General features: G+C 41.3%; 1 protein-coding gene across 1 annotated transcript in view; it reads right to left on the minus strand.

Moving 5' to 3' along the window:
* The window catches only part of LOC146706097 (carboxyl-terminal PDZ ligand of neuronal nitric oxide synthase protein), a 55649-nt gene extending 44141 nt beyond the window's left edge, over positions 1-11508 (minus strand). Inside the window, exons 1-2 of the mRNA XM_085464118.1 lie at positions 10920-11508; positions 9158-9229 (exon numbers count right to left, since the gene is read on the minus strand). Coding sequence (XP_085320244.1) covers positions 9158-9229; positions 10920-11024 — 177 coding nt within the window. The 5' untranslated portion in view covers positions 11025-11508. The remainder of the gene's footprint in view (positions 1-9157; positions 9230-10919) is intronic.
* Between the last annotated feature and the right edge of the window lie 1654 nt (positions 11509-13162).

The raw sequence follows: 13162 nt of genomic DNA on the forward strand, positions 1-13162 counted from the left end.
TTCAAAATAGTCAACAGGGTCGCAAGAAGCGTGTGGAAAAACCAAGGCGCAAAATAACTGCCCATGAACTGAGAAAAGTCAAGCGTGCAGCTGCCAAGATGCCACTTGCCACCAGTTTGGCCATATTTCAGAGCTGCAACATCACTGGAGTGCCCAAAAGCACAAGGTGTGCAATACTCAGAGACATGGCCAAGGTAAGAAAGGCTGAAAGACGACCACCACTGAACAAGACACACAAGCTGAAATGTCAAGACTGGGCCAAGAAATATCTCAAGACTGGTTTTTCTAAGGTTTTATGGACTGATGAAATGAGAGTGAGTCTTGATGGGCCAGACGGATGGGCCCGTGGCTGGATTGGTAAAGGGCAGAGAGCTCCAGTCCGACTCAGACGCCAGCAAGGTGGAGGTGGAGTACTGGTTTGGGCTGGTATCATCAAAGATGAGCTTGTGGGGCCTTTTCGGGTTGAGGATGGAGTCAAGCTCAACTCCCAGTCCTACTGCCAGTTTCTGGAAGACACCTTCTTCAAGCAGTGGTACAGGAAGAAGTCTGCATCCTTCAAGAAAAACATGATTTCCATGCAGGACAATGCTCCATCACACGCATCCAAGTACTCCACAGCGTGGCTGGCAACAAAGGGTATAAAAGAAGAAAAACTAATGACATGGCCACCTTGTTCACCTGATCTGAACCCCATTGAGAACCTGTGGTCCATCATCAAATGTGAGATTTACAAGGAGGGGAAAAAAATATTTGTGAATGTGGAGATGTTATATTGGTTTCACTGGTAAAAATAAATAATTGAAATGGGTATATATTTGTTTTTTGTTAAGTTGCCTAATAATTATGCACAGTAATAGTCACCTGCACACACAGATATCCCCCTAAAATAGCTAAAACTAAAAACAAACTAAAAACTACTTCCACAAACATTCAGCTTTGATATTAATGAGTTTTTTGGGTTCATTGAGAACATGGTTGTTGTTCAATAATAAAATTATTCCTCAAAAATACAACTTGCCTAATAATTCTGCACTCCCTGTATAGAAAACAGCACATTCACAGTTTCTTCTACAATGTTTCTGACTCATCTTTAAAAACATTCATTACACACTTCTCAGTCTTAACTGTACTCTCCTCCACATCGAAGATGAAAAACAGGTTTGTGGGATGCTTATTAGTTTGTTAAATAAGACTGAAATAACACATTTACATGAATATTTAAACTCTTGGCAATGCCACAAGTTAGACTGGCACATCCTGCTTCTCTCAATGCTCCTTTAAATCATTTGACAACTTAACTGTAGTTGAGTTTTGCCTTATTTAAACTTTTGTGGACATAATTGGAAAATACGCCATAAAATTGAATTCCTACAGCACTGAATTAGCATATTGTTCCTGCTAAAAACTGTTGTTTGCCTAGTGAAGACTGGGATGGAAATCCAATTGAGATACTTTGGCATGACCTTAAGCAGGCCATTCATCCTTAAAAATACTCAAATGTGGCTGAATTAAAGCAATTCTGTGAAAAAGAGTGGGCCAAACTTTCTCTACAGAGTTGTGAAAGACTCATTGCCAGTCATCCCAAAGACTTGATTGCAGTCCTTGCTGCCAAGGGTGAGACAACCAGTTGTTAGGTTTTGGGGACAATTACTTTATCATACAGGGCCAGGTAGGTTTGAATAGCCTTTTTGCCTTAATAAATCTAATATTAAAATATGTTTGATGATCTAAATGTAAGTGTGACACAGGGGCACAGCACTGTACAAAGTATTTAAACTGAGCTCAACCTTAAACAGCAACAGCAGTCACCACATGTCACTGAACCATGCTACTGCAGGTAACCATTTTTTCATTATGAAAAAAATACAATTTTAAAAAGTCAGTGAAGAACAAGACAAATGTTACGAACCTGTACCTGTCAGATGGTGTTCATCCCCGTTTCTCCTTGGAGAGTTGCACATACGCAGACTGGCTGTTCTGTCTATCTCAGCACAATGAGTGTTTTAGCAGGGGGGGTAATTTGGTCATTTGTACTGTCCTATCCACCTAGAACTGGTGTCTTTTCTGGCAGGAACCTGGCATATGTGTTCCAACAATACACAGAAGCATATCCACTTGCTGGTTCGTTGACTTTAGTTGTGTTTGTACTCGAGATTAGCTACGGCAGGCTTTGTGGCAGCATTAACAGTGGAAATAGGCAGGCTACAGGACCGCTCAGGTTCTGGCTATACACTTTCAGAGACCATACCACCGTAATGTAAATCATTTTATATCTAAAAACACACTCCAAATGAGTTTAACTGGTTAATATAATAAAACCTGAACTGTGTGCTGAGGTACAGAGTCTAATGGACATTGAATGCCTATGGAAAACTGTGCTTTCAGGCTGTGCAGCAGGATTGAGTTCATGGTTTTAGAAATGTCTTTTCCGTTGCTTCGGGTGAGTGTAGGGACATCAGAGTATATAAGACTTGACTAATTGTGGCGCTGAAAGAAAGCATAGCCTTAGGGATGATGATGAAAGGAGAAGCTTGTGTGTCTGTGCATGTGAAGCTGGTACTGGAGACAGGGACCACTTACTAGCCGTCTGTCCAACCATGTGAAGAAAGACTTGCTGTCCCTTTAGGATATTTATCTACCCCACACACCAGGAATATACACCACACTATCAGACAAAATCAAATATTACATAATAGCTAGTGCTCACTTGTGTTGCATATTTTGAATGTGGAATAAAGTTTCCGTGAATTAATTTCCAGTGAACGTTACAGTGAAGCTGCTCTCATGAGCACTTCAAACTGTTGAATTTTTACTACAAAATCAACCGAATTCCACTGAATTATACAATCGGTGGATTTTGTGAGGAGACAAAGCAAATCTGGATGAATGCTTCACATCAGGGTCAGCTTTGGTTCATTCTGAATGATGGTTACATATGACGAGGATCAAAGGTACAAATAACCTTCAGAATAAAAAGGTTTGATTGTGACAATTTAGAAACAAATTAGTCTCTCTCCTCTGCTCCACATTCTGCCTTGTTTCTCAGCATCCTAAAATTCTGCTATTAGTTTTTGCAAACTGCAGTACTGAATACAACTTTTACAAAGGATAAAGACAACTTGTCACATCAAAATAACCAGATGCTGCAGAAAAGAATAGCATTCATCCTGTCAGTTTGAGTATATTTAAAAATTTTGTTGGAATGTGTTCATTTGATTGATTTAAAATATATTTAGTAGCACGTGTAATACTAAGAACTGTGGCATTACAAAGGTATCGGTACTAGACTAATTGCACAGTGACTCAAGCTTGGCGACATCAACTTTACAAAATATAGATTTTCTATAGCTAAAATTCTTCTGTGCCACTTTTTAGTGTTACCAGGCTCAAACGCAGCAGGTCACAAATTGTAACTTTTTTACTGTTAATCAAGAAGACGGTACCACTGTTCACCCCGGGTAAACAAAAGATGAGTGCACCCTTTCAAAGCTGAGATCACGTCTAATCCACTACACATATAGGTCACCGACTATGCTCTTGTACATCTGCCATTAAGCTAGCATGAATACAAAGTAAAAAAAAGACAATAACCTCTCATTATTGTCCATGCCTCTCTGGAAACAGAGTATCCCCCCCATTCACACGTGGTGACCAACCACCCCCACTTTGCTGTAGATCTACACCTGCCTGGAATTAAGCTGTGCTTTCATTTCTCCCCCGGCTTTCTGGGACATGCAGGGTGTGTAACTGTTTTGCAAAACTGTAACTCAGGAACTGTTCATGTTGAGTCCTGACTGCAGTTCAGTCATACCTGGCCATGTTATGTGATTATCTGAAGTGTTTTAATCTAACTTTGAGTCTACAAGAGGCTTTGAGCGAAATGCCTCATTTATGAACGTCACACTCATTCACAAGTGCTATGACTAAGTGGTATGTTTAGGAGCCTTCAGCCACGGGAAAACAGTTGTTAGGGCTAGTTGCCAAAATTTGACCTTTAAGAATTAATGGACGATGGAAACAGACTGGAAGGAAATGAATACTAATATTTCAGTCATTCTCTAAATGATTTGTGCCACTGCCAAATAAGTTGACCAGTATCACAGTGATGCAGTATGTTGTATGACAACTGAGTGAATGAACAAGAAGAATTAAAGAAGATGGTTAAAAACAAACGCACATGCTTTCGACTGCAGATTCCTTCAATTTGTCTGGTGACTTGATGGTTTTTGACATAGACTGTATATAAAAGATAGCCAGATCTCCTGGTTCTGGTGTGTTGAAGTATCAGTGTCTTCAAAGGGCTCCAAAGAAATCATTTGAGCGAAGCTGATAGTTGACAAATACTAGCTAGCTTTTTCTTGCTATCATACAAAATATCACAAATTCTAGAACAAATGCTAATTCATCCTAGATAACTTTCGCCACCGTCCTTTTGTGCATTCAACTGCAGATCAGTTTATATTGCTTGTTATAATATTGTCTTGGAAATGTTTCAAAAAGGTACAATACACACACAAAAAAAACTTGTAGACTTCCAGTTAAATGGCTCAGACTTGTGCAGGTGTAGCATAGACAGATCTCAGTTAGTGCCCATGGACCTGCAGTATCTATGTTAAGCACATGCTTTTGTTATGAAGGTGTAAATGAGCTGAATGGAAGTCTGTAGGATTTGAGTCATATTTGAAACCAGCCTCACGTGGTGTTTAGAGGTACTGCGGTTTTTGGGGTGTCCTTTTGTTAAACCCTGAAGTTGCAGCTTGATAATTGTTGACAAAATCCTGGGCTGCTGGGAGAAACTGGAAGAAGTAATGACAGTACTACACACCAATATTTACTTATTCAACAATCAGCTACTGTCATGTCAAAAACCAAAACAAAACAGTTGTTCTACCTACAGTCGGAGTTATGTCTGACTATAAAATAGGCATGATAAACAAAACTCAACAAAGTAAAACTAACTCATGTAAAAAGTTCTGCTGTACCCCGTGACAGGTTCATCCCCCTCGACAGCCCAATATCTGCATCTGACACAATCATGACAGTTCTGCAAGCTCTCAGAAGACTAACAGAATCAGCGAAGCCAAACTAAAACAGCAGGAGCGTGGAAAAAAAAAAGTATCCTTCCTTCTCGCATGGCAGACAGGGGCTCTTCTCATGAGATGATCCAGACAGACGCAGAGACAAATGCAGAAAGAAAGAAAGGATGTAAAAACCTGACTGTTGGCGGTCTGGGAAAGGAAGATGCATCCTGAAAGACACGTGCGGGAGGCTTAAAATCCCATTAGGGCCGATCAAAATTCAAAGAGAAGCATGCGTAGCCTGCCCTCAGCCTAAAATCTATTCCTGTCAGCACTGAGTAGATAGCCAGAGATGGGCTAAATCGAGGCAGTCTATTTTGGTAGGGGAAGAGTGAGGGTATGGAAAGAAAACAGCAGTGGAGAGGGGGGTGAGGCGGGTCAGGGGAAAATGAGAGAGAATAGCCTCAAACTTGTTTTTCTTTGTAGAGAGTCTGTGGCCTCCTGTAAATAGCACACGTTTGTCTCCCAAAGAAATTCCATTACATACACACGCCCTTTTTCTGAGGCAGTGAGCCGTGGAAGACCGCAAATCTTTCCGTGTGGATGCAGCAACACCAGCCTTTGTTATTCTGCCTCGTTAATCGATTGTGGAGGTTGTTAGAATACAAGAGGTCTCACTATTATAGAGCACTCAACCTCACACACACACAGACTCGCAAACTTTCTATGTCACTGGTCACACTGAATGAAGCAAATTCAGACAAAACCAACACAGTATGACCAGTCAGCCATAATGGGAGGACGTCTAACAAAAAAAGCGACTCTGAAAAGATCCACAGGATACAAAATTGTGTCTATTCACTTTCTCTCCGTGGGAATGGCAGGTGTGTGAAAAAACAAGAAAAAAAAAACACCCAAAAACTAGCACGACTCCTGCGTTCTGTCAAACCCAGATCCACTGTTTATACAAAGATGATGGTCTGTGCTGTCTGCCCTTCCTCTCTCCCTTCTCATGTTTGCGCCTGCTTTCTCACATCCACTGAGACCAAAGAGATTAGCCGAGGGATATGAAACGACTACGGCTCTGCCAGCTACCGCACAACCCTGCTAGATTCCAGGACTTCCTTCTCCCAAGTCTTTCTCCCGCTGCCATCAGTTTATTCCTCACTCTCTTTAATCATGCTTCGCACCGCGGAGTCTCTGCTCAGTGCCTCAGCCAAACGGTCGCGCATTAAATCAAAGACGAGCCTCTTTGCTTTTGTAAAAAAGGATGAAGTGAAAATAAGGAAGGCTACTCAAAATACATCTATACAACGCTAATTACATTTCACTTGGAAAACAGACCTAAAACATAAACTCCAGGAGTATTTGGCACATCTGTGTTGACTTTATTCTTTTAGGTTGCTGTTTAGTTTTTGCTGACAAAATCTACATAAAGGAAACAAGTTTGATTAAAAATGGTAGCTTTCTCTAGAAGGTCTGGTGAGTAGGCAACCATGTGTACGTCACACAACTCGGTTCCTCTACAACTGTTGTGGATGCTGGAATAGCTTAGAGCCCGACTGATATATCTTTAGGGCTGATATATTGGCCGATATTAGCTATTTGGCAATATATCAGTATTGGCATCTATAACAGCCGTTGCATGCAAATTTCTAAAGTTAAGAAGTGGTGATGTTGCATAGTTTCTCCACTGCTGGCAACATAGCAGCTGGGCAGTTTAAACAGATAATCCATGTCTTGTGACAATAAAGCAAGATTATTTTTAAACTGCATTCTTATATTGTCCTAAGTATTTCTTCTTCAGTCACCTTTCTCACTCACTGTGTGTTAATAGACCTTTCTGCACTGAATCATATTTGTTATTAATCTCTGGCTCTCTTCCACAGCATACCTTTTATCCTGGTTTCCTTCTCTCAGCCCAACGGGTCGCGGCAAATGGCCCCGCCCCTCCCTGAGCCTGGTTCTGCTTGAGGCTTCTTCCTGTTAAAAGGGAGTTTTTCCTTCCCACTGTCGCCAAGGTGCTTGCTCATAGAGGGTCATATGATTGTTGGGTTTTTCCATATGTATGATTACTACCTTACAATATAAAGCATGTTGAGGCAACTGTTGTTGTGATTTGGCGCTGTATAAATAAAACTGAATTGAATTGAATTAACAAGGCCTCAAAAATAACTACACATAACAAATTCTAGAGAAATGTTTATGCTTCACGAGTCTAAAAGAAAAAATATTGGCCCATATTTTGGAACAAATATGTGTATCAGTCTTAAGTGTGTTTTACGGCTGAATGGGGCTAGTGCAAAGGCAACCTCGTGGACAGCCTGTCTACCTGCAGAGAGTGTTTGTTGTCAGATGGAGGCGGCATCAAAACTATGTTTGACGATTGGTCTGTGGGTGATTCCGGCTTGTTCTATGGTTGTTCTGTCAACCATCTGCAGAGAAGAGCGAAGTTCTAAAAGAGCTGAAGTGGGACTGTTCTATAAAATGGATTTTTGATCTTTGATTACTTTTTTTTCTATGCAATGAATTGAAATAAGTGCAAAAGAATAATAATCAGGTAAATAGGGTGGTACAGTGGTAACGTGGTGAGCACTGTTGCCTCACACTATGAGGGTCCCATGTTCAGCTGGGCACTCTCTATGGGGAGTTTACATGCTTTCCCTGTGCCTGGGTACACTTCCATGCATGTTGATGCATGTAGTTGTGAACACATGAAAAAATCTATAAAAATGATACCAAATTGTTTGACAGCCACACTATCATATTTACAGTCATCAGGAGACTATTTGACACAAATCAGAGCTTTAATAATTTCCTATTACGTCATATTTTTTTTAAATACACTAATAGTTGCAGCTTTAGCAGCTTTCTTTGGCTCTGAAAGGAAGTGAATATACAGATATGCACAACCCCAACATGTATGCATCCGAATGAGAGCGCACTCTTAGACATGAACATGAATAATCACTAATGACAAATTGTGTATTTTTATATGGGAGCTTCATAAATACATAGTAAACAGATCTCACTGTGTTGCAAGTGTTGTACATTTTTGAAATGTACAAGATGATCTTTTTCTTGTAGCAACCAGCAGCATCTTCCTTCCTTGTCTGTACCTGCAGCCTGTGCTGTATCACCCTTATGATCATGTTTACTCTACACCTTTATTGATTTACAGGTTTGTGGTAAATTTAGAGGTGTGTTATCGTCACCCCCCAACAGCTTTCACAGGTTTATAGAGCAACCCTGCTTTTTTCCAGATGTAGGGTTGCATTATGTTTATACAAATGCGGTTGTACAAATGTTTATACAAATTTGAAGTTCACACTATTGCAGTGTTTTAAATTTACCCGAAAAGGGTAAAACATAGAACCCCCAAGAGATGCTTGCATGAGTGTCCTTAAATCGTGTGCATTTTTCAGGGGGGTAAATACACATTATGACTTTTTAGTAGCTCACACACACTCGGCTAAAGCTAAGAGCTTTGTCATGTTTGAACCAAGCACATCTAGTGAGTCACACTTAGATTACAGGACCAGCCTGGCTGTCTGATTTCGCTTTGTGTTAGCTTCCTGATGAAACCGCCGGCCTTCTGGGGCAAAGATGATAGTAACAATGATATGATTTTATAGCTAGGAGGGGGGCGGAGAGGGGGGGGGGTCATCATCTTATACTATAAAGCTGATTTGAGGAAAAAAAAAAACAACTATCCGCTCAACAGAATGCAAAAATCAAAAGCCACAGGCTGAGTTTGTTCAAAGGCAGTCACAACATGTATGTATACGCTTCCTCCCCATTTTTCAAAGAGGCAAAGAGACACAGCAAAGAGAGCCACACAATCCACCTCAGCCCTTTTACTTTTTCATCCTTGCATTGTTTTCCCACGTCAGAAGCCGTGACACGCTGTCCAGGCACCACATGCGTCACTGCCTCCTTGGAACAAATACCTTCTGACAACAGCATGCTCTTTTTTTTTCTACTGTGTGTGCGATTCTCCTATTATTGTAAAGGTAGTTTCTGTCCTCCATCAAGGCCCACTCACCGCTGGACTCACACACTGATGAGTGTGTGAGTCTGTGTGTGTGTGTCTTTGCTTCCAGGCTTAAACATAGGATGACACTGTCTTTGGCTCTTACCCTGATTCTCCTCATGGCTGCCACGATCTCCATCCGACTGTTGGGCCTGGGCACGTCAAGACTACCCACGTACTGCAATAAACACGCAAACACACATACACAAAGCATCAGCATCAGGTATTGTCCCATGGAAAACAGCTGCACAATTAATATTCCTTAGCCACAAACTGAGATCAGTGTATCCAATCCCTCGTGCTTCTACTCCCAAAGCCATTCTGCCTTCACAAGATTAAATGTGCAATTTCTTTTTCCATTTTCATCCTTGGAAGATAAACAGCCTCCCGAAGACAAGTAGGGGGGGGGGGGGGGGGGGGGGTGTTATCAAACGGCACCAAAATTAGGGATCACTTAGACTGTTCACTTCAATAAAAGAAAAAAGCCGTCTTCACCGAGCCTCCAACATGTGGTACTGCTCGCCCCAGATCAGCTAACACAGCCAATCACAGATTTTCTTTGCAAAGTGTCAAACAGGGTGTCTCTAAGACAAAATGTGTTTAATGTATGACAAAAAAAACCCAAACAAAGCAAAGCTATGCCTTTTTAATGAGCTCTTTGTGGCTTGCATATATTTGAATACGCGCCTGTGTAATTAAGGGGCTCTGGGGACAATGACGCCTTTGATGTCTCTATCATTTTACAGTAAACTGTCTGAGATCTTCAGCAACACTGGCCTTAATTTATTGCTTACTTGGTAAATAGGATTTTCCTTTTTTTAAATTTAATAACTCATTGTCTTGTGTACATTCTGCAGCTCATGGTGTTTGAATTTAGAAATGCATCATGCATATTTTTCTTTTTGTTTGTTTGTTTGGTTTTTGTTTGGGGGGGGGATTCATCTTTTATATTTTACTGTTTTTATCTGACTGAAAAGTGTTGTATATTCACAGTAAATATCAGGTTTGTGCTGAGGAGTTATGGGACACTCAGCGAAAGAAAGGAACAGTGACATCACCCTGCTGCTGAGCAGGCCCAGTGAGATAAAAGATACAAGCACCCATGTGAATGAACTTTGGACCAGAAACACTCCCTTTTTTTTTTAACCCTTTCGGTTTGCTGATCAAACGGAACAACAAACAGACTCAGAATACAGTTAAAGACGCATGTGCCTATGACTCACACAGCGATTGGTCCATCAATATGACTTTGTGCAAAGTGCCAGATATTTGCTATTTTCAGCTTCTTTTCCTGTTTCACATAAACGGAAACCGAAACTTTTGAAGTCCTGCACTGTTAATCTGACAAAAACAGCGGGATCTAACATCACTTCCACATCTAAGAAAACAGATTTTGTTTTTAATTATCTGTTCGCATCTATTGCAAACCATTACTGCTATTATTGGAAATAATCTTAAAAAAAAAAAAAAAAAGCAACCAATGATGAAAGCAATCACGAGCTGCATCTCCACTATAAAAGCAATCATTAAAGCTGAATACTGTCTGGTTTCTTCGCGATCACCTTAATAATTCAGCAAGTTGGGAAAAGCTCCCAAATGCACTCAAAGCATCAAAAACGATCATCTATCTTTATCGGCTTTTAGACGATTGAGTCATCCCACATCGGCTCTGAGTCCCGTCTTTAACATTTTAGACTTTAGATGTATGCGTGCACTAATAAATGTGTGAGGTTGAGGACCTGCAGGCAAAGCTACCATGTGTTCAAACTTCAGCCCAGTGCACCTGCCGCTCCAGCAGCACACAGCAGGCTCATGTAACTCTGAAAACACTGCATATTAAGGAGGTTCGGGCTCTCTCCGGACTTCACCTTTGCTTGGAAATATATCCCGTGCTGGTAAGCTTCCTCGTTGTGGAGCGGCACCCTCGAGTCCGCCACATCATCCACCAGGTTGTACCTGTTCCTGGTGGGCATCGCGGCTTTCCTGACCTCCTCTCCCGGCACAGTAAACACGGTTCAACCGCTAAACAAACCGGGCTGGAAGCGCTACAGTCCCCATGTGTGCGCACGGCCCGGCTCCAAGAGCGAATTCCCGGCGGAAACGCGGTCCATTGTACCCGCTCCGAGCGTCAACAAGGTCCCGGGTCCTCAAGAAGGACAAAACTGCGCGCCTCTTTTTTTTCCTGATACAAAACACCGAAAAGACACTTGAGCGAATTCTTCTACACGCAGTAAGCCTCTGACATACAGGAAAACAACACGGATGTCTGTTTCCCACCGGGGAAATCCAACGCTGTTTCGCTCTGCAGGTGATGTTGCCTGCTGGCTGTGCTTTTTTCCCCCTTTTTTTGAATCCCGTCCTGTTGGTGGGAACGCCGCTCTCTCACTCTCTCTCTCTCTCTCTCTCTCTCCACAAAGCACAAAGCAGGTCCCTCACTGGAGTGAAGTCCCCAAGCATGACGCAACCCAGGAGCTGGGAGGAAGGCCGACGACTAAGTTGGTCCTCCCCTGGGGACATGAACCTTAGAAACCTTTGGAAACCGAAGGTGGGTCTGCTGTGGAAATAAAACTGTAATTAGCTGCTAATCACATCTGGATCACATTTACTCACATTTACATTTTGATCTTAAGTGGGTCGAACCAGCGAGACTGCACGTTCTGTCAGTGTGAAGAAGTTCAATTATGCGTTTAATGCCAGAGATATCTTAAGGGGGAAAAAGGTGAGATTTCATCTGTATTTCTCAGTTCTTCTACACCCGCTTCTCAGCGGTCATTGAATTTGACTGATAATATTCGCAGCAGGTGTCTTCTACATGATAAAGAAATGCTAATGTAATAAATGAAAAAAATCTTCGCAGTCTTCGCGAGTCTTCGCAACTAAATTTCAAGGAACTTACTGTGGACTCTTTGTTAAAATAAACGAAATTTCTATTGTAAACATTTTAAAAACCCATGTCTATTTATTGCTTATTTACTCTGGTGTAGTATGGATGGCTTGGCTTGTAAAACTTACCTAAAAGTCCAAAACGTGTGCCCTCCTTCACACTTTCCAAAATCATCCAGTGGGCCAGATTTCAGTCTTTGCTGAGCAGATTTTGGTCCCTGGGCCTTATGTTTGACACACTTGATGTAGGCTATAGAATAGATCCACTTGCACAAAAGTTCTGTTAAATATCATGCATTGAATGAAACCCCACTTAAAAGTATGACTGATACAGTTTGGAAAACCATCAGACCACTCAAAACCCTCATGCCATATATCCGCTTATTTCTTATTTCATCATCCAGTGGCTCTGTTGGACCATGAGCCCTGGGCTGTTTTTCTCCACATTAAAGACACTTTTCAGGTCTGATCAGCTCATGCTGCTGATTAAATGGCTGGGATTCACACACATCAGCCCTTCGTTTTCATCAGCCCTTTGAGTTTTCTAACCAGAGCCTCTGTGAGTCTGTTATAAGACGAGCTCAGTGAGCCCCCTTTGCATGCCTGCATGATAGTTTTTGATGGTTGCACAGTGGCATGTCATTTTACACAATGTATGGCTTATTGCACCTACATTATAATCAGCCCAATCCTTTTTGGTCACATTATGGAACAGCAGTGTTATATTTCTTGCAAACTCTGATGCCCTCTTGGCCAGACGACTCTTTAAAAAAACATTTTTAATGTCAATGAATTGAATTGAGGTTTGCAAATGTGAAAAGGACTGATTACATTTGGAAACAGCATATTACATTAATATTAATAACGTGACATTATGAGTGGGAGCTGAGGCCCCCTAAAAGTTTGAACCTAGAATCGCCCCTGCCTCATATCATTCCTAATAAATAGATTTAACACGTTTCACACATTGTGAGCCATCAAGTCATTTACACCAGTTTAAATATACTCTGTCGTTTTTTGTTTTGTTTTGTTTATGACAAATACCGGAAATCAGTTTTTGGTTTCGTGATGTGAGAAACAGTGAATAGAGGGTTAATTGTCAGGGTGCTCTTATCAGCTACCGACAGCTGATAAGAGCGTCCTGAGAAATTAACGTTAAGCCCAGTGAGCAGTCTGTAAGAGGAACATCATGTTCAGTATTTAAAGCATCAATAATAAAGAGAGCCAT

The sequence above is a fragment of the Copadichromis virginalis genome, linkage group LG7 (assembly GCF_057382275.1).
Source record: "Copadichromis virginalis isolate Kocher_CV1m ecotype Utaka linkage group LG7, C_Virginalis_male_GT1.1, whole genome shotgun sequence".
NCBI classification, from domain to species: Eukaryota; Metazoa; Chordata; class Actinopteri; order Cichliformes; family Cichlidae; genus Copadichromis; species Copadichromis virginalis.